At 42.5% G+C, this 26,173-nt stretch overlaps 1 protein-coding gene across 10 annotated transcripts in view; it reads right to left on the bottom strand.

Annotated features, from left to right (window-relative positions):
• Positions 1 to 26,173, bottom strand: part of RBFOX1 (RNA binding fox-1 homolog 1) — a 1,537,420-nt gene that overhangs the window by 27,329 nt on the left and 1,483,918 nt on the right. For 7 of the 10 annotated variants that reach the window (XM_012805709.1, XM_012805714.1, XM_012805707.1 and 4 more), the window contains 2 exons: positions 17,482 to 17,521; positions 5,954 to 6,018 (listed from right to left, as the gene is read on the bottom strand). In XM_012805709.1, the coding sequence (XP_012661163.1) occupies positions 5,954 to 6,018; positions 17,482 to 17,521 (105 nt within the window). Of the gene's footprint in view, positions 1 to 5,953; positions 6,019 to 10,594; positions 10,638 to 17,481; positions 17,522 to 26,173 lie in introns of all 10 variants that reach the window. The other 3 variants (XM_003790852.2, XM_012805712.1, XM_012805710.1) reach the window with 1 other exon arrangement.

Below are 26,173 nucleotides of genomic sequence, written 5' to 3'. Positions count from 1 at the left end.
GGATAAGAGTGAAGACAATAGTGACTCATTCCTGCTCTGCTCTTGTTACAGTTTGACAGATCATCTTTTTTTAAACTGAGGAACTCAGGAGAGATCGTGAAGATGAGTGGAAATAACAAGAAATTAAAAAAGAAATCTTAGAGCTGGAACAACTTCAACAAAGCACCACCAAAACAAACAAACACATGGGGGGAAAAAAAACAACCTGGAGAAATGATTCCAGCTCCTTGGCAGGTTTTAACTCAACATTTTAGAATCTAATGGCAGAATGACTTTTCCTGCACCTGGATCCTGATCTCAGTGGGGGAGATGTCATGGGCTACTCTTTCTTCCCCTCGGAACCTCCATGTAAACTACACCTTCAGGTCTTTGCTGACTTTGAAAACACCATCCTTGGCGTCACAAGGTTTGACCACGCACTCACTACAACGTTTTCCCAACAGTAGCTTTCTCCAAAAACATTGAAAATGTACATGCAATGTGATAGGGGGTCCAGCATGAGGTCGCCCAGGTTCACTTTGCCAAGTAAGAACGTTAAAAGCAAAATCGATTATAAAAGGAGAAAACAAAACCAGAACCAAAGTACCCTTTGCTTTGTAATTTTACAAACAGAATCTCCCTTTAACAGCATGTGAGGGGGAAGAGTGATCACGGCCTGCCTGCTTCCCAGGAAAGAAAGCTGACCACCACATGACTTCACTCGGGTTCTTCTCCCGTCTTGATGAACCCGTAATTGTGTCATCAAAAGTGGTTGCCAGCTTGCCTTGGGACATACAGCTTTAAGCCAAGCACTAGATCTGGACCACCTGTCCTTGCACACCTCACTCGGAGTAGGTACAAGGAATTCCTACAGCTTCCTGGGCCCAGACTGGCCCAGGTGAAAGGAACAGAGGAAGAAGTTCAGCCCCTCCTGTGTCTCCCTAGCACTGTGTCTCCCCATTAAAGGCTCCCCGTTATCCACGGGTTAACCTTCCTGCCTTCTACCACATGACAAAAATAAATACATAACTAAATCATTAAGTCTGTAAAGTACATTTAAAAAAACATCAAACCTTTCTACAAAAATAAAAGACCCTTAAAAGGTAAATGACATTTCTCACTCAGGAAGCTTATGGCCTCACAACCCTTTCATTTCTAGCATCTATCATGGGATCAGGGACTCCAAATAAATTATATCATTTTAAAAGTAGTTTTTTGCCTCTCTTAATGACAGCATTTCTTGTTGTTGAATCTGTGCCTAGGAAATTTTTAAAAAGGCCCTAACAGAGACAGGGAGTAACCTGCACTAATGGGAATCAAGCCGAGCCCTCTGCTTTTCAGCTCAGCCTGAGCTAAGGTTGGGCAGAAGAATTTAGTATGTTCTGTAGTTCATGTCACGATTAAATGTGAGAGAGAGGGAGATGGTTCTAGTTTGTTCATCTGTTTTCCTTCCTTCCTCTCTCTCTCCTGTCTTCCCACCCATTGACCTGCCCAGCTTTTTTTCTCTCTCTCTCTCTCTCTCCATCCATCCATCCATCCATCTGCCCACCTATGTAGGTATGTTTGTGTTTGTATGCCTTTATCTACCTCTGTCACCTATCTAATTTTCAACGAGTAGAACATACTCTCCATCAATCCAAATATATGCTTAATCATCCCTATTAAGTTTAAAGAAATACAAATCTATCTATCTCTGGAATAGGGCCTTTTATTCATAGGTTATGAATATCAGATTTAAATGATACTAGCACGTGGCTTGTGATTATTTGAAATTAATAAACCCTAACCTCCTCGTATGGAGATTTATCTAAATACTTTTGTGAATGCTTCGTGAGACCCTAAGGCACAGGCGTGACAGAGGTGTGTGTGTTTACATGCTTGTATGTGTACAAGACACTATTATGGCATTTTATTTGGGTTTCTATTCAGTTGAGTTATATGGAAGAGCCAAGTGTTCCACCATTTTTGTCACACAAAAATAGCAATTTCATGTGGTACAATCTAATACTATGTTGGCAATGAACCTCTGAGGTCTCAACACACAAAAAAGGTGTAAATTAAGTCAAACACAATTCTACTGCTGGTGGTTTCTTTTGATGCATCTAGAGACACCTGTGTGGCCTGGTGCTGGACTTGTATGTCAAAAGCTCCTTGGTATTTGGGGATCTTTAAATGAAATGCATATTTGATGTGACAGGAGCGATGGCCCTGTGTAACTATCAGTGCCATCATATTGTGATGCCATTCCTGGCTGAAACACTCCATATCGCTCTCTTCTCTAGCTGGTGCACACCTAGCTACTTTTTGCCCTAATGTGGAGGGACGTTTTCATGCATTGGTCATTAGGAGATGTTAGAGAGTTAGCAAGCAGGACAAGCATGACAAATGTCTGTCTTTTTGGTGAGATAACATTTTCATCAAAGCTGTGTACACATCATACATATTTTCCCAAATGTTTGTGGCACAATTCATGGAACAGGGAATCTTCCCCCCCTCCCCACCTCCCAGTTTGGTCGCTAAAAGATGCAACAACCACCATTCCAAAGTCATAATACACAGAGAAACCAAGAGCCAATCAATAAAGAAAAGCCTGCCCCCAGGCTTAATTCAAGCAAGCCATTCATCAAGCTGATGTGATGGACCTGTCCAATCCAGAACGTATCACAGACACACCAGCAACACCAGTGGCATGCAATGACCAGATGACCAAAGGGCCCACCGCCATGCTTTGATTGGTTCAAGCTCAGAAAACAATCTCCTTTCAGAGTTCAGACAGTTGGCTTTCCATAAATCAATGTGAGATTAGCGATCTGGTGAGGTCAAGTGCTTACCGAATGTTTCCTAAATGCCAAGAAAAGATATTCACCTATCCCCATTCAATTTGTTAATGAGACTCTAAAATTACCTAGTCCAGTCAGGTCTTGTTCTTTTGGGGAAATCTCTGCCCACACCAGATGGTCATCATTCTGGAGGTCAACATTCAGAGACTCTCTGGTTGCTCCAAGATAATCAGTGTGTGATCATTTAACCAAGAAGATGATGGCCAGGAGGCTGCGAGGTCCCCATTAAGGACCTTCTGGACAGCTCTGAGGTTACCGGAGTTCAGTATTTTGCAAAGGTCTCAGAATCTTTAATTTGATGAGGGCTTAATTTGTGCTGATAAAAGGTAAAATTCTGACAACTGGGGACATCAAGCTTCTTCTGCTTTCCAGACGTCTGAAGAGTGAATCTCATTGTTGCGGGGAGAGTTTGTTGAAGTTTCTCTTTTGATCAAATTGACAGCCAGTGAGTATTAACAAAACATTCTCAAATCCTGCTGATTTTACATCCTATTCTGAAGAAGTTTTTGTTAAGATTTTTTCTCTTTGTCATCCTGCCTGTCTTCTAGAGAAGAATCTATGGCTACTGATGTTATGCCACAATGGTATAAAAATATTTGTTATACTATTAATATTGCTGAGATCAATTCTAGATACTTAGAATTTTTCTTCTAGATCCAAACGATATTCTGATAATTTTGCATTTCCCCCCAAATATGTGTCTCTTCTATAAAAGGGTCTTCTTTCTTTTTATCTGCTTATTACGAATGAAAGGAAGAACCACCATTTAATAGAGACACTTCAAAAAAATCAAACTGAAAACATCATTTTAAAGACTGTTTTCTGGTAATTTACCTATTACGGAATTTACCTCAATGAATAATTCTGTATGTAGCAAGTGTCTTGCTTATAATGAAGTTAAATAGGGATGGTAATCAATTTCCACAGCAACCGAGGAGACCTAATGTACAAATTTCTCTAATGAACAACAAGAGGCCAATTACGTGGACAAGAGTATAGTTAGTTGGTTTCTTCAACTGAAACCATTACGCTAAAGTGGGAATTGCATAGTTATTAAAGATTCACCAATCCAAAAATGAGGACAATCTTTCAGTGGGACGTGTTGCCAATGAAAAACCTCAATAATATTGACATAACAGATTTTATACATATATTTGCATATATGGTGCTCCGAAATGCAGAAAATTTTAACTTAATTTTTACATGAATGCAAGCAGAGATGGCCAGATTCTCCAGTAATTATATCTAAGAAGAGTATTAAACATTGTTTATTTTTTTAAGTGTCTAGATCAGTCTTATTGAAGAAGGCAATTTAAATTATATCTTTGTAATTAACCTTTTTTCAACTTGGGGATAGATGCACTTATACTGAAAAGCAAGATAAATATTCAAAGAAATAAATCCGTTCAAGACTCTCATAATTATACAGCAGACGAAAGTTACTACGATTATAATTATATACAAAGTGGGTGTTTGAGAATTTAGCATCTAGAGATATTTTCATAAAAATAATTAAGGGTTGTAGCTGAACTACATAACAATTGATACTGTGCGAATCGTCAGTGTGCAGAATTTAATAACATTAAGCCTCTTCATTTATAGAGTGATCTTAAGCGTTTCAAGATTGCCATCATTTTATTACCCTTATTGACCCTGTTTATTTTCCTAATCCAGTATCAAAGTGTACTGAAGATAACAGCCTCTCTGAACCATATTCTGCATCTTGGTAACTGATGACTGGGTCACTGGATCATTTATATATTTAGAGCTGTGTCTTGACAATTGTTTCAGATTTCTTTGAAGGCCCCCTACAGCCTTGAGAACTTATTATGGCTGTTTATTAATAATAATAATAATAAAAAAATACCTGCATATAACCAGACAGTAGATCTCAGCTCTATCTTGCTAGAACCACTTGTTATAAATGTATGCACAGGGGTTTTCAAAGTGCAAGCTTTTGGGGCTCAGGGATTTATTTTGCTTTATCTTCTTGCAGAAGAATTCTGTAACTACCATGAGCTCACAACACACCTTGTGAGAAATGAAATGGAACTGCAGAGAAAAGCATACCACAGCAAACTCGGGGGGAACTAGACCACAACAGGCCAGGGAGGGGGATCGGCGGCTTTGCTGACACTTCCCATTCAAAGGTCCAATCCAACGCCTGCTTACCTGTCTGACCCAGCATGCCTCAGCCACACATGCAAATTGTTATCATTATTGTTTTATTCGTGAAACGTATTTTTAAATTAAAGGGATCATTATCAAAAATAAGCACCCTCAATGACATTTCTGCATGCAGAGCACTGAACATTCACATTTATGTCCTCAGAGAACAGAGCCAAGGAGTTGCATTCCATACGGAAACAGACACTTTCTTTCTTTTTTTTTTTTTCAGGCAACTACACAAAAATAACTAGGGCTTGCTGTTATAGGAACCAACTCATCTGTTAAGGCTGGGTAACAGAGCACCCTCACCCCTCATCCCACCCATCCATTCCCACTTCCACCTTTCTCCGACACACTTCTGCCCTTACACTGCCAGGCTTAGCATGTGGTGTGCGTTACAAATACAGGTTGACTTCTGCTTGTAGCATCGGGCACTCGGGTATTGCCAAAAAGAGTGAGTCTCTTTATGAACACCAGATACACTCCCCATTTCCTTTCCTTTGAATTTAAAAATGCAATGGAAAGAAGGCTTCACTAAGTCTCAAAAGTTGTAAAAAGGGAAAGAGGGTGCTCGAAATGGAGGGGAATCTGCAGCTCATTCTCTGTGTGTCTTCCTGCGAGTGAGACAAAGCCTCGGTCTTACGTAAAAGACCACGAGAAGGTTGTACAGGGGTTGTGTGTGTGTGTGTGTGTGTATGAGGTGTGTTGTCATAGGAACAGAGAGATCTGAAAGACAGTGACACAGGGACAAAACATTTTGTGTCTTTGCAGAGAGGGGAAGTCGTTTGGAAGGCATTGGGCTTAAGTGTTTGCCCTCTCTCTGTCCCCTTCACCACGGGACCTGGCTGTGTGGGTGCTGCCTCCCCGCATTCATGCATTTCCAGAAAGACTGGACGAGAACCTCTTTCCCCACCAACCGAGTTAATTTCCAAGTAGTCGTCAAGCAGGAGAAGGAAGAGCCTTACCTGTCACTGTAGGCGGCGGCAGTGGCAGGGGTAGGCTGGGCGTAGCGGTATGCAGCGTAACCACCCTAAAACGCAAGGAGAGACGTGATTAGGGCCTCGGCACAGCTCAGCCAGGGACGCCCAGTGGCCAGACCACACCAGAACAGCAGTTACCCAAGTCTACCAGTCTAAAGCGAAGGTTAATGAAAGCTTAGTATCAAAGTCCAAGTACAAGACACACTGCAGAAAGAAGGGGTGGGGACCAACCCCAGCTGAGGTTAAAGGTTAGCGGTCGAAAGCGTATCCCCAGAGGAGAACCCAGACACCCTTTCTGAAGGAAATGTACCTACATATTAATGTGATCATTGGGGCGGGGAGGAGATTATTTAAACACTTTTTATACTTTGCTGAACTTTCCAGATTTTCAAAATTGATCGTGCTTTATTTACCTTTATTTATCAGGCATTAATGTAACTTTTACTGTCATGATCCTTAACTATTTCCTTTTAAAATGTGACAAAAATTAAGGGAATGCTGTCCTGTCTTACTTTCACGTGTATTAAAAATATCAGATAACCCTTTGATTGAAAGCTTATGAGTAGTCTGTTACCTATGTAGTCATTTAACTCCTAATGTCATAGAAAAAGACCGTCTTTACCATTCAAAATGTCACAAAAACAAGTGGTGAACATTTCTTTAAAAATTCTTTTTGGCTAAAGATAGAGCCCTGCTCGGTATCATACTTGTTTGCATGGGGAATTTGTTTGGTGTGGAAGATACAATAAAATCTGTTAATTCGTAAACGAAATCATTAAGTGAGAAAAAATCTGAAACAAAAAATAATTAACATTTAGTTGTATGTACCAGTAATTGCAATTGTTCAATTAAGCAGAGAGGACGAGCAAATGGGCATATTCAAAAGAAATTGTGTTCAGCGGAGCATTGATTATCAAACTGTGAAAATGATAGAGCTCCTTGCTCAACAGACCACAGCGATACATGATCTCAGCACAATTAACAAACAGGATCCAGGTTCCACTGATGACACAAGGACCATTCATGTTCTAATTAGAATACACAGTCCCATAATCCTTTGAGGGAAGGATTCTCACCATCGCTATAAAGGGGCAACTCAATAGAATTGTGTCCAAATGTCCCTAACAGTAAAGTCATGAGTTGCCTTTGGCCTATGGTACCTGGGAGGACAGGTAAAGGGTCTCAATATTTTATTTCTTCCTCCTTCCAGGCTTGGCGAATGTTCAGAGTTAATCTGCTGTGAGTTGCACCGCAATTCAAAAATGTTACTTTAGCCTTATAGAAATTTGTTCTTTAGAGCACCTTTGGAGGAGACACATCCACAACATCCTCAGATATAACCATTAATAACTTGGAGCTAGGTTTTTTTGTTTTTAAGCCTCCGTTGAAAAACAATGTGGAAGTAAATAAAAATAAGAGGTCTTAGCCAGGCACCCCTTGGTATTCCGAACACCAAGCTCTCCAAGGAGGGATGGGGAAGCTTATTAGATGTGCTGCGTGAGGAGTTGCAGAACCAAAGCAGCTGTCATACTTGCTCTGAGTTCAAGAAACAGAATGATGGACAAAGGAGAGACAAAGGACCAGGTTGCTGGAGCAATCCTTTCATTCTGCTTATCTTTTTTTTTCTTTCATGATGCACACTGGAAGATGCAGGTGTGCGAATTAAACTGAACGAGGTAGGGAGGGGACGAATGGTGACTGCAGGGAGAAAGCTGAAAGCTCTGAGTGGGAGAAGCGTGTGCGTGTACATGTGTGTATTTTTTTTTTTTTCTCTTTCGGAACAATAGCAAAAAGGTACTTGCACCAGGTGCCATGGAAGTCACGATTTGGTGACTCTGAATTTGGTCCTAGCAAAGATTTCTAGCACTGTCCTATTTGCAAACCCTTATTGGTTTGAACTCGGCTTATCTCCCCTGCCTTCTGCTGTGGCATCAATCAACGGAAGAAGGGTAGCAAGGTGGATAAATTGGAAGAACTGCTGCATTGAAAATAGAAAATAACTGAGATGAGCCTCCCTGACTATTAGGCTGCTATTTTTGGTAGAGGCCTGTAATGCAGGTGTGCGCCCTGGGGATCTCTCTGCACAACAGATGTGGTCATCCAAGAAGGTTTGAGAGTGGCCTCTATTCTGCATATTTGCATGTGAATTGGCCATTTAGAGGAAATAGCTGTGCATTTCTACAGAAGACATGCACAAGTGGTCAAGGCCTTTTTTGCCTTCTTGTTCAGTAATGTGTTTAAGTGTGCCCAATTCAACAGTCCCCAACACAGTTTTCTAAAGTCTCTGGAGCCAGTGGAGATCCTGTCTACCACAGTGGCCACCTGTCACAGGGGACTACTCGACACTTGAAATGTAGCTGGTGCAACAAACTGAATTCTTAATTTACTTATGTTTAGTTAATTTGAACTTAAAAGTAAATAGCCACACGAGGATGGTGGCTGCAGTATTAGATGATAAAAATCTGAGTGAGCCCTGAACTTGTAATAATTGGGGGAAAAGGGCTCCAGTGGCTTCCTCCCTCCGCATCTGTCTACACACTGTCTTCTGCTATTTCTCTTCTGTATGAAATCCACATTAGGGACATAACAGAATTGCATCTTAACTCAGTGTATGGGCACACGCTGTCACACACAAATTGCTTTAATGGGTTTATCTACAAGGCAACTCTCATCAACTGTGTTGCTGCAGCCAGAACTTCTTCCTACAAGTTTCTCTGGGGTGATAGTAATTGATCCCAGATGGGGGGCTTACTGTCCCCAGACTGTGTTGGTGTTGAACCTGGTCCTTCCAGACCACATGACCAATATGCATCGTGGACAAGTGAACTTTTTCCCACCATGAAACCACAGAAAAAGGGCACTCCCCACTCGTAAACATAACTGATTTCCTCATGTTGGGTAACAAAATATAAATGTGGCTTTAAATACAAATAAATGTTAAATGGCCATTACGGTCCCCCCAACACCTGGCCACTACTACCAGAGACTAAAGGTACCACTGGCCAGGCCTGAGGACAGCCCTTTGTCAGCAAAAGCTCCGAGGTCCCCTGGGGGTCGTTACTCATTAAGGGACTCCAAAGATGCTCCAAGAAAGCATTTTCAAAATTGCCCTTGTGGGATATTAACAGTGACAAGGAAAGGGAAGTTTCCATGACCAAATAGGTTTGGGAGATGCCGAGTTAAATGAACAGCATCAACCTGGTGGCTTTGTTTGTGAAAACTCTGAAAAGTTTCACAACTTTTGAAACTTGTCAAAAAAGTTGAAAAGTTTTCCTTTCCACCATGCTGAAGGACAATGTGGTTCTCCAAGGCATCTTGGAGTTGAGACAAGAAATCAAGTTCTCACTGCGGAAGGTGTTTTTGGAAAAAGATGTTCAAGTAGCCAGATAGGCACGTCATTAGGAGGAGACTTGAACTCTGGGCTGCGGGGACCCAGGCCCAGGCAGGATTGAAATCCGTACTTGGTTTCAGGTCCTTCCCTCCAGCTCAGTAGGTAAGTAGCAAGGGGGCCTCACCCCCCTCCCTCTGAGAATATCACAGGGTCTGGTCTCACTTTGTGCAAAATGGGTGTACTGGTATACCTACAACTCACATTTTATTTACTATAAAATCATTTATAAGAGCATTTACAAAATAAAAAGATTTAAATATAAACCGTGACTCTAACTTCTCTGGGTCATACATTCAGCTATTTTTGAAAGATGGCATAGAGGTCCAGTTTGCTTGAAATGGGACAGTAAAAGTTGATGTCAGGAATTTTAACTATTTTTCCCTCTCCTAAGTCAAAGTATCCCCTTTTCATATTCAGTTTTTAGTTGACTCAAATAATTCTCATAGTAAAATAAAGACAGAAAGAAACTTGGTTGACTGAATAAACATGGGCGTTTCAGGTGATAGGGAAACTCATGGAATATAATTCTCACTTATTATCGTCAATTTATCATATAAATGTTGGTTACAGACCAAATTCGGAGATTCTCAGATTTCTCAAAAGAAAGTGCTGACTCTTGTGTTTTTCTTCCTACAGACTCCTTAATTTGAGGGTTGCCTTCAACAGCAGGAAATAGGTTCAACAACTATAGCAACGGGAACAACATACATTTCTGACCAGGTACAATAAACCCAGGGAAGGTTATGTCAGCTAGGCTGACCTTCAAGGCTGGACATGTAAGATGTCTTCGATTTAACCATTCCAGTTGACTCTGGGAACCTAATGCAAAATTACCCAGACAATTGGTTCAATGAGGGAGAATCTTTAATTCTTTCCACTGAATTTATACTGATTGAGACCAGATACGTTGTAAGTCAAGAAATTTATATCCAAGATAGACTTCTATTTTGATACACTTAAGAGTCTAACAAAGCTCACGGCTGTGACCAAGATCAGTCACGGACGCAGCCCTGATCTTTGGAGGGAACTGTCCCACCCCAATCAGTGGACGTATCGGAAGACATGGCCATCTCTCTTCTACAAGATTTCATGTTAAAACTGGAAAATTCAGTGAAGTCTTTCTCCCTTTTATGTTAGAGAACATTTCCCTTCCCCAGAATTATCTTGTTAGTAAGGATTTCACAGCAAACCCACAATCATAGTGATGTGTTTTTCCACCAGTCGGGACATCATACCTGAAGCAATTTATTGCCATACACAGGCTCTTGATATACTACTCTATAAGGAAACAGAAATGTAATGTTTTCAATGTAAAAAGGAAATAAATGAAAGTAAACGCATAAGTCAGACAGAAATTCCAAAGCAATTCATTTACAAGTTTGCTTCTCCTGTGTCACCAAGGCTTGCGAGTGACCCACCAACCCAAAAGGGGAACCACAGCCAAACATTGTCGGGGATCCATCTTCAAAGAAAGGCAGGAACGGGGATCGAACTATGCCACATTCAGTGGTGCTTTAACCTGTGTTTATTTTTAAGGAAGCAGAAAAGATAATTTCATGGCTTCTTACCCTTTAAGGAATATCCGAAAAGTTAACTATTTCAAATGTCTCCCTTTAGCTCACGATTGGAATTCTCTGGAATACCTGAGGATTTAACTTGCATGCCTAATTATCAAGGCAGCACAGTAGCAATCATCACTGTGCTGATACCTTTCCTTGCGAAATTAATCTCAACTCAAGACACAGAGAGCAAAACTGCGTGTCATGAATTGATGAATTACACTGAAGCGACGAAAGCGACCTTCAATGTGTAAGACCAGAACATCTATGTGTGTGTGTGTAAAAACTACTTTAACATACACGTCATTAACATGACATCACTTCACTCACATCTGACACTGACAAATCTCAGTAAAACCTTTGTACAGACTGGAAAGCAATTTTTGGATGTGAGAACTATTTGTGAGCAAGGCTAACCTTTCACGGGACTAGTGTGGGTTAGAAGTAAAATTCTCCGGCTTGAGGCACAAACAGAACAGGTTGAACAGTTAAAGAAGTTTGGGAATCTGCTTTATAAAGGGGCGTGTGTGGATACACATACATAGATACATCTTTGTTCTTGTATAGTCTGGCTTTTTTTGTTAAATTTAGTTCTAGTTAACCTTTTTTTTAAATTAAAATCTGAGCTTGGGGCACTGTGGCTGTTAAGTTCCCAACTGTCTCTCCCCTCCTAGCTCACTGTTTATTTGAAGGTTTCAAGCACACACCTTAGTCCCCAGCGGCCCAACCATCCCATTATTCTACTCCTTCCTCACTTCTCACTCCCCCTTTTACTTTTTTTCACTGTACTTCTGAGATTTGGCTTCACGAGGACAGTGACTTTAGTCTGTGGGCTCAGCACTGAAGCGTCAAATCATCCCCAGCGTCAGTGCAGATTTCTGGACAAATTATATCATGTCTTCTCTGGAAGAAAAAAAGTTTCCTCTGCTAAAAAATATGAAAGTGATAAGACTCCTCTGTTCTAGGGCCGTGGTGAGGGGAGATGGGCTAACCCAGATCAAACGCTGAGCCTCTCGCCCCGCACGCAGCAGACGGCCGCCTCCCTGCCATGGCCGAGGACGGGAGGCACGCCGGGGAGCCTCGGAGCAGCCTCGCGCCGGAGCAGGGGCTCAGCAATGAAGAGCTGGGTTTTTATTTGGAGAATTTCGCCTTTCCAGCTTTACACGTTCCCGAAGACACTGACACTTCCCTTACATCAGTGAAACGAGGACACCTCTTTGTTTGAAAATATAGGGATGGCAGAGTGACATGAATTCAGAAATAATTGTCTTAAGCCAAGGTGTCAACCAGAAACTTCTTGTATGGAATTTAGGAATGGGGTAAAATGCACTGGAACCTCGGGACGCATTTGTTAGGTAGCCCTCATGATTTGCTTCTAGTGTCAGGAAGCGTAAGACATCCCGCATAAAGAGAACACGGCTGATGCTTTCTTTCTCTCGCTCCCATTCCAGAACCCCACTTCCTACCAATTATTTTTTTAATTCCTTTGTACAGTTCTACTGTAATTTCCTTCTGTCTCTCTTTTCATTGTCCATAGTTATCTTCTGATCAAACGCCATGTCCTTTGCTCTCTCCCTGAGAGGATTAAGAGTGTGGCAACCAGCAGGTCTCCTTCAATTAAGCAAAACGTATTTTCAGCTCTGGGGTCACTTTTTGGTCTCATGAAATCTATAGCTTCACCCCTAAATACAACAGATGGTTTTGTATGTCTCAGAAACTTAGTTCTTCTCATGCAACTTTCAAGTGGTTTGTGTCCTCTCTACCATTATTAATTATTTTCTTTAACTTGACCTACTTTTTCATCAGAATGAATTTATTTGGCCAGGTAGGGGGATTCACATTTGTAATCCTAGCACTTTGGGAAGCCAAAATGGGAGGATCACTTGAACTCAGGAGTTTGAAACCAATCTGAACAAGAGTAAGACCCCATTTCTATGAAAAACAGAAAAATTAGCTGGGTGTGGTGGTGCGTTACCTATAGTCCCAGCTACTTGGGAGGTGGAGGCAGGAAAATTGCTTGAGTCTGGGAGTAGGAGGCTGCAGTGAGCTATGATGGTGCCATTGCACTCTAGCCTGAGTGATAGAGTGAGACCCCACCTCTTAAAACAAAAGAATTTATTTAAATGTGCACTGCTAATCAGTAATAGTAGACTTATAGATTTTAGATGTTCTTTATACAAATTAAATTCCTACTTCTTAAATAAAATGTGTGTGTATGTCTTCAGGCAGAAGGACTCTGGCAATGGCCTTGACTACCCTCTTTTCTGACTCAGAAACTCCCCAGATCATCTCAGCTGAGTAGGCATCCACACTGCACCTGGTGTCTCCGTTGTGACTAGGTGCTGGTTTCCCTGCGAGGCTCAGCTTCTACACAGGATAGATGCTCTTATGGCCCAATCAAACCACCTTGATTTTTTCCTTGTGTCTGGCTTATGGCATCTCATAACAAGCCTATTCCCTTTGGCAATTTCAGGACATCTGTGATCATCTTCCCCTCTCCATCTTATCCTATCTGTTCTGAAAACTTCCAGGAGGAGGTCATTCTAATTGGAAGGCTATGGCTTGTCATTTGCAAGGATCCATCCAGGTCTCTCAAACCCTAGGGCTCCAGGAGGCCTGGGAAATACCCCAGGGCCCCAGCATCAGATGGTGGAGATGGAAAGTGCTAGAAGTACAGAGGGCAAGGGCAGGAGAGGGTCCAGGGGCTGACAAAGTTCAGTAGCTCTGGAGTAGGGACAACATGGTGCTCGCGGAGTTGCTGTGATTCACTGTCAGGGAGGATGGTTTGATTCGAGTGTCTTCCCCTTGTGTTACTCAGAAATAACCTAAGCTAGAAGTTACTATTCTGCCCAATAAACTTAAACAGAATGAAGAGGCTGAAATCTATTAGACGTGACTGACTTATCTAACATATATCTCAGACCTCTCAGAATTGCCCTAAACCTATTTACTGAGCACTATTTTTAAATGAGAATGAAGGGGTAAGCCAGAAACTTTCTTCAAATAAAACAGAACCTCATATGATTTTCTAGGGATCTCGTTGATCATCATCTCTTTAAAAAATGGAGCACAGGGCTTGGCACCTTTACCTCAGAGGCTAGGGTGCCAGCCACATTTACCGGGGCTGGCAATCTCGAACCTGGCCCGGGCCTGCCGCCTGCCAAACAACAATGACAATTACAATAAAAAAATAGCTGGGCATCGTGGTGGGCACCTGTAGTCCCAGCTACTCAGGTCTCTGAGGCAAGAGAATCACTTAAGCCCAAGAGTTTGAGGTTGCCGTGAGCTGTGCCATCACAGCTCTCTACAGAGTGTGACACAGTAAGACTCTGTCTCAAAAAAAAAAAAAATGGAGCAGAGGGGACATTTCTACTCATCAAAGCATCCTAGGATCTCAAGGGAGGTAGGGCCAGTGGCTTGAAAAAAGCACATTCAAGAGTATAATATGATTTTAGTTGTGATGAATCTTGCACCATACCTTCTAAAGTGCAGGAAATAGTTACACTATCTATTTTCCTTAAAAAAGCTTAAGGCCACCTCTGGGTCCTTGTTATACTGCTGAGATGGGAGGTGCAATGGTGTTCATTCCTGTCCTACACACACGCAGTCGTCATCTTACACAGAACAGTAATCCAGGAGGGCCTGCACATCTAGTGAGATTCTCGGAGATAGGCCATAAACTGGGTAAAAAAATTCTAACATTTCAATAATTTGATCTGTGATCTATCTGGAACTGCCCCCCCCCCCAATCTCACTGTCATTATAATATCCACAATGGGGAAATCGTGTAACATTTTTTTTTGACTGGTATAGGTGACCTGAAAAGTGAGAGAGGGGCAATTTCCTTTTTTGTTTTTTTATTTATTTCTGATAAATATGAAGGTCTAAATAATTAGGTTACAATGTTTGCAAGGCCCCTGGTAGGGGCTGTTTCCTAAAGCTGGAAACAAGCAACTCAAGGCCAGGACAAGAGCTGTGGGAAAGGAAGCCCCCAAGGAGAGAAAAGGCACAGGGGATTATTTCAGTGGATTTCTCCCCTGAACAGAATCCTGTTCCCACTTCAGTCTACACACGGGCACCTTCCCTTCTCCTTATTGATTTTTGTGCCTCTGTGTGCCTTGGTTTTTTGGATTTTCTGATATGTCTCATGCCACAGTCCATACAGACACACTCTAACGCAGGCATCCTCGAACTGTGGCCTGCCTAGGACATTTATCCGGCCAGCTGGGTCTTTTTGCCAGCGCTGCCTGTCCTGCTTAGCAGCCAACTCATCCCGGGGCTCGCAGTCCGGCCCTCCAATAGTCTGAGGGACAGTGAACTGGCTCCCTGTTTAAAAAGTTTGAGGACCCCTGAGAGTGCATTATTTCCCAATTTTGTGGGGTCTTCACTGCACCTGTCTTCAGGAAGCTTCTATTTCCTGCCATGCCCAAATCTATAAGGCTAGGAAAAGACTCAGATATGCCTCAGAGACCACAGGTTAATTTCCACCGTTTTGCCATTTTACACGTGATGAATACTCGGTAAATGATAGCTGAATGATAGTATTTCGTTTTCATTTTTATTTTTAACTAGGCTAAGGAACATCCACAGTTTTTTCCACTTGGATGGGTACTGATGGAGATAATTTTGGTCTCGGTGGATTTTTCTTTTTTAAATCTCCATTCTGGCTAGGCATGGTGGCTCATACCTGTAATCCTAGCACAGGGGGAGGTCCGGGTGGGGGAACTGCTTGATGTTAGGAGTTTGAGACCAGGCTGAGCAGACGCCCTGTCTCTAATAAAAATAGAAAAACTGGCTGGGCATTGTGGCTGGCGCCTACAGTCCCAGCTAGACTGAGGCAGGAGGATTGCTTGAGCCCAGGAGTTTGAGGTTGCTGTGAGCTATGATGTCAGGGTACATCCCACAGGTGCCAAAAAAAAAAAATCAAAATGAAAAAAAAATAAAGTCTCTGGCCTTTATCTACTTGCCTCTATTTCCAAAACCAAAGTTAAAACAAAAACAAAGAAAAAAATGTCCTAAATTCAGTTCTGCCCAGTAGAATCCTAGTTCCTGCCTTTGGTATAACCTGCATGGAGGCTGAGACATGGACTGAACCTTGGGTTTGTTGGCATCTGAGGAATGGGTGAGCTTCAGACGGCCTGGCCCCAGCCACGGCCTGGCACACATCCTAACATCTGAGAGTCTGGATGGAGAGGGTGTAAGAAGGAATAGCTTAAGCTCCACAAAGAAAGGAAACTGGTCGTTTGCTGATTAAATAAAGGACATGTAGGTTGTTCACTCATTTCATTATGGAAAAAAAAGTACCGACCCAGAGATTATAGAGCATACACTTGATAACAGAAGTCAAACCGTCACTGATGGAGAATAACATGAGGTCTCAAAATCGCAATGACATGCAAGTCAGAAGGAATAAAGTTAAATGGGCAGTGTCTTTCTCATTTCCCAGTAAATAACATCAATTTGATCAGAAGTATGGTTTTATTTTTCTTTGTTATCTAGTCTATACAACAACACACAATAAATGATTCCACTGACTTATTTGAGGCCTTTTGTAACCAAAAAAAAATTATTGGTTCTGGGTGGCGCCTGTGGCTCAAAGGGGTAGGGCGCTGGCCCTATACGCCGGAGGTGGTGGGTTCAAGAAACCTGGCCCCCCCAAAAAAAAAAAAAATTATTGGTTTAGAAAATACCCCCCCCAAATTGCTGGTTTAGAAAAAATCTCCCCCAAAATTATTGGTTTAGAAAATACCCCCCAATATGCCTACTTATCATAAATTGTGTTTATTCCAAATCATTTTTATAACACTGATGTGCATGTTGGAATGTGGGAGGCAAAGTACCTCCAAGCTTACCATAGGTACGTTTCATCACAGTTTCTGTCACGAGAAATATCCTACTCTTTTCTAAAAATAAAAAGTTTAATAAAGTGCTACCACTTAGCAAGCAGGTCTAAATCGGGTAATTGTTTTGAGGAAAAGGAGGTAATGAAAGGTTAAAGAAAATAAGGGATGTATGCTCAAATTCACATACATTTTGTTACGTGAACGAGATGTTCCTTGCTAACATCAATCCTGTCCAGAGAGAGAATCTTCCTAGGGTCGTTGTGATGAATAAATATTATATTTAGAAGGAAAACAACAAAAACATCAGCCATGAAAATATCTTTTAACCCTCTGCAGCTGGTAACCACAGCTGTTATCCTAAATATTATGCTGAAAACACACAGAAAGACCAAATTATGAACTTTTGAGACCATTTCTTTGGAGGTGGAATGAGGTTTTTAATTGGCCTAAGAGAGATACGATGTTGTTTTCTTGCAGAAGGGATGGCATTTATTCCCAACTTGATCAAGGACTTAATTTTACTTAACCAAACAGCAAATGATGTCTCTGTAAAGCTCAGGAGCAGAAGGCCTTCTGCCCTGCAGGACACGTCACCGGGCTGTTTCCTGCTGACCAAGAGGAGGAAACTGGCCACACCCAGTAGAGAAATTAGCAGCAAACTTGTAAAAAGAATGACTCCGGGAGAAAACGAGGACAGCATGCACGTTAATGAATACTTACATAAATGTCTGCACCATAAAATCCATCCTGGTAAACAACACTGCAAGGGTGCACACACAAAGAGAAACATCCATATTAGTGCATTTCCCCATGCAGACACACCAACCCCTGCACTGGCGAGGTTAGTCTGGTCACACGTTCCAAACGCAGCAACCGGGGAGTTTTTTCACATTGATTAAGGAGGTTGGAGACAACAGTAATTGATCAAACCGAGAAAGTGGGGCTGGGGCTTGGTGTTGGCCCAGACTCAGGACGTGGTGGCGTGCAGGGTACCAAACTTGCCCCCACTTGGGAGGGAGTGTCGAAATGCACAGCTTAAGATTTACATCTGTGAGCTTCTTAAAAGATCAGTTTGCAGTCAAACCACACAGCCTCCCTCCTTCCCCACCCCAAACCAACAAAACATCTGTTTAAGGATATGGTTATAAGGGTGGAGACACATATTGTAGCACTTTTAATATGGCTTATAGTGCAAGGGCCTCAGGGAGGCGGGCATGTTTTGAAAATGCTTATCTATATTGTTTCACACTATAATTTGGTAATTCCATGTCTCGCTCTTACAGCTAATATAGGAGAATATCTCTGCCTGTGTGTGAACACGTGTATGTGTGGGGTCTGACAATTAAGTTCAGGAACTCATGCCCTATTGCTGAGTGAGGCATGATCTCTGGTCACTTTGGAAATGCCCCCCTCGGGAAGCTGGGCACTGACGCCAGAGCCTCATCTACCCTTCAGAGCAATTTTGAAACTCTTTGCCTGGAATGGCCACTGGAGGTGTCATTGTACAAGGTCTGACGATTGTGTTCACAAACTCATTCTAGCAAAAGTGCTTTGGAGGGTGGGCTAGGCATTGGCCTCAGTGCATAGCTGCCCAAGGCGAGCACTTGGAAGGTCACCATATTCAGCAGTGAGGTACACGTAGTACTTTTTCTAGGATGAGTTCATGAACTTAGCAGTCTGATTTCATATGTGTGTGTGCAAGAATATATGTGTGTGTATGGATGTGCTTTTTGTACATATGCGTGCATTGTGTGCATATGTGCATTGTATGGGGATATAGGAATACACGTGTGTATATTCACATAATTATCTCCAGACTCAGCAAAGCCTTGCGTTGTAGCTGAACAAGCCCAAGAAAGAGGAGACTTGCAAAGCGAGAGGATTGGACGAGGAGGATGATCTTGACTCTTTTTAGAAGTTCCTTGGTAAACCTTGAGTACAACAGCCAGGAAAAGAAGTCCTTAGCTACATAATCAGGAGAAACTGATTTACATTTTCTAAGCATTACAGCAGGTTTAAGAAGGATCATAGGTACCCATGACAGGCTCTTGCAAGGACCACAGAATATCTTAAACATAAAAACTTGTGTTTCTAAACATGTGTTTTTTCAGAGGACAGTTAATTGTTATTGACAACTGTCCCTGAAATCTTCCCATGAAATTTCTAGATGATTTATATTCTGGTAATGGCCCAACAAGCCCCCCCATTGAATGAAGCCGGGATTCTAACAGAAGCACAGCCCTAATTGTCAAAGGAGGCAGCAGGTTTGAGCAGCAGAGTGGACCCACATATAAGCCAAACATATTTAGCCAAGGAAAGGTACTTTGTAACACACACACACACACACACTCTCACACACACACAGTGGTGACACTGGTTTGCTGGAGAACACCACAGCGTGCTTCTCTGAGCTTTGTTGGAGCTGGGTGACTGAACCCCAGCTACTATCATCTTTAACAACATGGCAGGGATTCCACCTGCAGGGAGGTTGGTAGGAAGAGTTTGCAGTTGTTCATGTTTAATCTAGGAGGGCAAGCAGCATAGAAACCCAGTGTGAGACACTGAGGGGCACAGCAGCCTCAGCCTCCCTTTGAATTCTCTTTCAACATTTCCAGCACAAAGAGATCGTGTCTGATGGTGGTCAGAAGTCAGGGTCACCTCCACCAACGGGACTTGGAACAGCTGTGAAACAGAGGCCAGCCACAAATACGTAGTTTGGCCTCCAAACGATCATTTAGCTATAAGGAAACAGCTCTGTTCCATTTTTTCACACTGTCATGCCTGGGAACACGCTATCCTTGTGCTGTGAATGCCTTTTCTTCCAGTAGCCCCCACTCAAAAGCAGAGAGATGAGCATTCCAGAGCCAAGTCAGATGGGAGACACATGGGCGTCTGTCAAACTGCAGCCTCCCCAAGCAATAGCTGGGCGCCCTGAGACAAATTACGTAAGGTATCTGGGCTTCATTTACTCATTTGTAAAGTAGTAAGAGAGGTCAGTTAAGGGCCCGCTCAAGGGCAGATTATGGGAATATAATTTGCAAAGGGATTGCCACATCCTTAGCATTGTAACTCTAATTAAATGTCGCTGTCCCTTTGTCCCAATGCCCACCTGAAACTGAGTTAGTTGCTCCGCTTATGAACACCAATATGACTTTTCCAGACCTTATCTAGGCCGCTCCTTAATTTCTGTACCATACTAAAAGATATTTGTGCTTGCGGCTCATTTCACCCTGAAAGCTGCACCCAATGGCTTAGCCAACACTATCGCGATGCCTAAAACACTTCTTCATACCTAGAATAGGTACAAAAACGGTCTGTTCAGTGAGTAAGGCCCATATTCTAAAGGGGAGGCAGGACTTTAGAAGGTGGCAGAAGGTGACACAGAACTCTCTCTTTTTTAAAAATTAATTCCAGATAGAATTTGATAACTAGCAAAGGGTCGGAAGGAGGGATCCTGCCGTCTCAGGCTTGTCTCTGATTTGGTTATTGAACATGGACAGCCACTGAGTATGGAGGAGAGGATGAGGGCAGAGATTCAAAAACTAAAACCTGAATTTGGAGTCCGGGGCAGGCGACTAGACTGAAAGCGAATCGTTAGTAAACAAAATATTAATATTTTTTTACCAGATATTAAAATGCATATTTAGAGGAGAAACAATGACTTTTTTTTAAAGGGTAAGACCTCGTCTTTCTATAGGGTAGGGCTTCATCATTTTTGGCTCTTCTGTGAATAAAGAGCAGAGCCCAGGCCTTCGGGGTGTTTTCAGGGGGCACGTGGTGGGGGTGTGGACCAAGAGCGGGGCTTCCTGCTGTGGCTGAAGCTGAGCTTTGCCCAGGAGACTGGTCTCTTGCCTCACTACGACAGGTTTTTAAGCACCATGGCCAGTGGTGTGCCTCCATGTCAAGCCCACCTGCACCTACATACTCAACCTTGGGCACTCTGGCCTCACAGGTTACCTAGTTGCCATGTTTTTGTCCTCCCACTATGGGCTGTGGAAAAGTCATTTTGGAAGCTCTGACATCCCACATTTATGAGATATTGAAGCAGGGAGATGAGATCTAGCTTCCTCATTCTGATAAGCTCAAACAACCCAAATGGCAAGTATTACTTCACTGTGGTTGAAAGGCTGACTATACTCCAGCCACTATGCCCAGGCATGGGGAGCAGAGGAAGCAACCCCTCCCTACCCACACTAAACCTGTCTTGCAATAGTTTCCAAGCAGCAGGTGCACAGCCAGAAAGCCATGCACAGAATCACAGCTGTGCGAGGAGCCACAGAAGAAAGGGACAGAGGCAGCGTGGGCGTGTAATGGGTGGAGGCACAGCCAGCATCAGATACAAGCCAGGCTGAGCGAGCAGCACAGAAATCTCAGAGCCTTGGGTGGGGAGAAGAGAAGGAAGCACAGCCAGGCAAAGGGAAGAGCTGATGCAGGGCCCAGTTGGGTGGAAGGTGCCTGGCTCCTGGGAGGGCTTGGAGGAAGGGTAATTTCTAGCTTTGGGTCTCCAGAAGGCTTCCTGGATTGAGTGTTTTCGATGCATGCACGCATGTCTCAGAGAGAAATGTAGAGAACGGTGCGTGATCTACCTACACCGTGGCTCTAAAACAGACATGAGGAACCAACATGGCTGTCCTCACTCACGGTGTGAAAGGAAGCCCTTTGACAGGTTGCCAGTTTTACCCAAGAGCTGTGTTTTTCTTCAAGTTAGTGGTACCAGCACAAGGACCGTTCCTAGCACTGTGGAGGTGTATAAAAAAAATTAGTGTGGGTTTGTCCCAAATCTAAGCACTCTATGCTTGTTATCTCGTGGAATCCCGACAATACCCGTGTGATGTTATCATCACTTCTTTAAATGCATAGAAGTGGAAGTGAACAGTGCTAGAGGTACTTGACTTAGCTGGGATTCCAGCCCAGGCAGCCTTGCTGCTATGGGAGGCAGAGTGGTGGTCAAACCTGAGTGCACATCAGAATCACCCAAAGAACCTGTTGGAACATACACAGCTGGGTCCTGTGCATCAAATAGCTGCACTTAAAATATCAAACACGTAAAGAAAGGAGGACAGGGGTCCGTATCTAGGACACGGCTCTAGATCAATTAACTGCAGCCCAGTCACAAGAGAGGGGAGTTTCCATCATGCGCTGGACAGGTGCAGCCCGATTTTAACGCAGAGACGGCCTGCCTAGCCATGCAAAGGTAATTGCATTGCTTGTCAATCAACTTTGGGGCGGCAATATGCTTTTTGCAAGAACATAAAGCAAATGCACATCTCATTTTCTTACAAAAGTAATAGCAGTAGTTAAATATTTGGATGAATGCAAGCAGAGAATGATGGCACTATAGCAAATTAGTTTACTTTGTAAAAGAAAAGAGAGTATAGAATGTTCCACACTATACAATCTGTTTGTGTAATGTAATATATACCAGCCACAAATGTATTCTCGTAGAAAAGCCTACTTAAAACTGCTCTAGCTGGCTGCCCCTTCCAACTGGAAATAAATTAAACTTTTTAATGTACTCAAATATAGCTGCTTTTGAATGGATATCAGATCCATTTACGAACTCACCAGCATTTGTGTAGAACTGTGTGTGTGCTTAACACATAAACTTTTTAAAGGGAAATACAGAGTTTTGATCAGACTATCAAAGACATCTGTGAAATCTCACTCCTACTTCTCCCAAAAAAGGCTTTAGGGACCCCAGATTTATAGTGTTTGTCTATAAATTCACTCAATTAAGAGGCTTTTTGAGTTACATTTTAAAATTGGCTAAGAATTTGAATAAGAAATCATACCAGGAAAAAAAAAAGAAAAACTAACGAGTACTCTGGAACATATTCTGCAAATGGGTAATGACAGCTTTAGTTCCCAGGGTTCTGTTAAATGAAAAAGTTCCTAAGCATCAGATAATATGGGTTGGAGATTTGACATTTAGAAAATAAAACCAGAAGGCATGGCTGATTTATATACAAAAAGATATTTGCACTAGTGCCAAGTCTTTTTAAGGAGCTAACCTGAAACCATTCCCAAAGGATTTATTTGTAGGTTTTATTCTTGCACTGGCCAATTTTAAGAAGTTTTCTCCTGGGGTACAATCATAGCTTTCCTATACCCTAAAGAGCACAGAGTTTCCTAAAAATACTTCTCAAAGTAACTCTGGGAAACTGTACACAGATGTGTCATCATCAGTTACCTGAGAAAGTGCACAATATCTTGCTCCAAGACTCGCAGAGAACCGAGACCTGAACCTCACAGCTGATGCTGAGTGCTTGGACTTAGGCTAAAAATGTTTAAAAGTCACCTCTGGTGCTCCATTAGATCACCTAATTGTACCCCTCCCTTGAAATATGCATGGTATTAATACACAGTGGGCACTTGATAAGTAGCTGTTTAGTAATTAATTAATTAAGAACAAGAACATGGTGATGCCAGTCTCCTGGATTTCTTCTGGGATGAGACTGGAATTCAGTGGCTGTTTTCCAGCAGACGCTGTACTGAGTCCGATGGGTATGTCCTATGTTTCCACCTGCCCTCGTGATCCACAGATCACACCTGCTAGCTCCAGCTCCCTGAGATAGGAAGTTATCTCAGGGACCTTCATAGGAAGATAAAACCAGACATTGTAGCTTCCATATCAACATGGATTCCAGAAACAAATTCAACGAGGAATATGGAAAACCTCACCCATTCTACTCTTTTTGAGACTGATCACTAGTTTATATTTTATTTATAATCTGTATTTTCCTCTGTCCAAGACCATCTCTGTGACTTGGGGGAAATGGAAGTCTGTGAACTCTTAGCAAAGAGGTAAATTATGCCCAAAGAGAGAGACACAGAGTCTGCCGGGTGCTCACCACAGGCAACATGGGATGTTGAGAAACAGTATGGGCAGCTGAAATAGTCACTAGCTACGTCACCCTCACAAATATCACCCTCAAGAACAGCAGCTACAGTTCACTGAACACCTGTCATGTGATGGACCCTACCAAGTTGTAGTTTTACGTGTATCTCCCTATCAACCTTAGGCAAACAAGAGCATTCTTCACTATCCTATTAAGAAAACTGTGTCTACAGAGGGTAAGTAAGCTACCTGGGTTGGATGAGATAGATTAACGTGGTCTTAGCTGCCCCAAAGCCTGTGTCTTTCTATGACTGTAAACACCCCACAGACTGTATAGACACTGTTCTCTAACTATCACCCAGGTTCCTTCAGCGGATACTGACAATTTACAGGGATTCGCTGGCTCAGTCCAGGGCTGTCCTCTTCTTCCTGTGCTCCCTCTGAGGTCCACGGCAGAGCCCCCACCCCAGGAGCGATGATCGTGTAGTAAAGTCCCAAGATGTTCTCACTTAGGAATGTGAGAGAAAAGAGAACAGGGCCTCTTCATAACCTATTATATCTTCTTTATCTGCTTGGAAGGGCTTCAAAAAATGCCAAGACATGGAGGGGAAATATCAAATCAAAAAAGGAAACGGATGAATGTAAGGGCATCCTTAGTGAATCTTCTCATGAGACCATCCCGATGTTGGATACTTACAGGGCTCACTCAAGGGTCCACAAAGGCAGTTCTAAAGGATATTCCATCTCCCAGGATAAAAAAAAAAAAATGGAAGCCTACCAGTGGACCTAGGATAAATGACATTTATTTTGTTGATATTTTAGTAACAACATAGACTCAAATTGGACACTTCATGAAGAATGGAGGTTTGGGTTGGCAGCTAAATCTGTCTTCAACTGGTGACAATGATAAAATATGATCAAATTCTTCTTTAATAAATGCAGTTTGACAGGTGATGTCACGGAAAAGATGAGATTGCTGGTTGTGAGGGAGAATTGCAGAATGAGATCCTAACTGGGAATTTAGGAAATAATTCGCCCTGGGTGTATTTCTTCTCTTCTGAGAAGCTGTCTCCAAACATCCAAGTTGGGATAAGGACCCTTCCTTGGTGCTTGTACAATACTCACATTCTTCTTTACCATGTTTATTGAAGTTATTAGCTTATATGTCACCCCTGTGCAGACTGGAATAAATTTCTTGGACAATATCTCTGTATCTTTAGCACCCAACAGTGCATAAAGCATGACAGGCGTCAGGTGTGGGTAGTGGAGTGGTGAGCTGAACTGGGCTGGAGTAAAGATATCAGTCAAACATCTTTATGCAAATTTCTCCAGAAATCTTCCTTTAAAGGATTTTGGAGACAAAAAGCTACAGGAAATCCCCACCATCTCTGCCCCTCCTGCGTCCTGATCCTGCCACTTCCTGGAGACAGGAGTGGGTTTCCAACCTCTTTGTTACTTGCGTCCACTCAACCCAAGACGGGTCTCTCTCCTCCAGCCAGTCTCCTGGCCTGTGTCTTACTGTTCTCTTCCTTTCCAAAAGTATGCGGCCCCTGCCATCTCCTGCAGGCTAAGCAAACAACCCAGAGGAGAAAGGAAACCTTGCCTGGAGATGCCAGTTTCTTACTCATTGCCAACTCAACTCTAGACAGTTTTTAATCCAGTGTAACAACCAGCCATCAGCTGCACTCCCTTCTATTTGGGGTCTACACTTTGTCCTTAGAGATTCTCGTAGACACAGACACCTTCATCCCTGTCCTCCTGTTGAGAATTCTATCTTACTTCTAAGTAGGGTTTTAGAATTCCACCCATAACATTGCCAGCAAAGAGGTATGATCAACCATCAAAACCAAAGTAATCACAAATATCTCTGGACTACTAAAATTCATTCCCATCCAAAGTCGTCATAAACACACAGTTTGACCATTTGGAAACTCTTGTGTCTCTCCCTGGTGAACACGGCATTAATTTGTTACGCATGGTTATTCCCAGGAAAGAGCATGTTTGTTAGAAGTTACCAAATTTCAATTTTACAGCAGGTGTGTTATTCTGAGATTTTCATAAATTGTTCATGTGAGGCCGTAATTTTACTTTATTAGTTTTTCCTGTTCAATACAGTTGTAAGCTACTGACAGCAACTGTTACCGAGATAACAGTTAATGATTTTCAGCAAATTTTTGTGTTATGAAAGTACACTTTTGCATTTACAGTTTATGAATCTTGCTTTAGCAATTACATGAGTTCATAGGGTAATTTGGACTTTTTTTTCCCTTTGTAACTCATTATGTGAACTTGGGAATAACCAATCTTTATTTCTGCATTTCTGGATCTATAAAATGGGCTCAATAATACAGGGTTTGGCTCGGTGCCCGTAGTTCAGTGGTTACAGTGTCAGCCACATGTACTGAGGATAGCGGGTTTGAACCCAACCCAGGCCAGCTAAACAGCAATGACAACTACAAAAAAAAAAAAAAAATAGCTGGGCATCATAGTGGGCGCCTGCAGTCCCAGCTACTTGGGAGGCTGAGGCAAGAGAATCACTTAAGCCCAAGAGTTGGAAGTTGCTGTGAGCTGAGA

This window comes from Otolemur garnettii, unplaced genomic scaffold, assembly GCF_000181295.1.
Source record: "Otolemur garnettii isolate 467f Iridium unplaced genomic scaffold, OtoGar3 scaffold00044, whole genome shotgun sequence".
In the NCBI taxonomy this organism is placed as follows: domain Eukaryota; kingdom Metazoa; phylum Chordata; class Mammalia; order Primates; family Galagidae; genus Otolemur; species Otolemur garnettii.
This window is presented reverse-complemented; position numbering and strand designations above follow the sequence as displayed.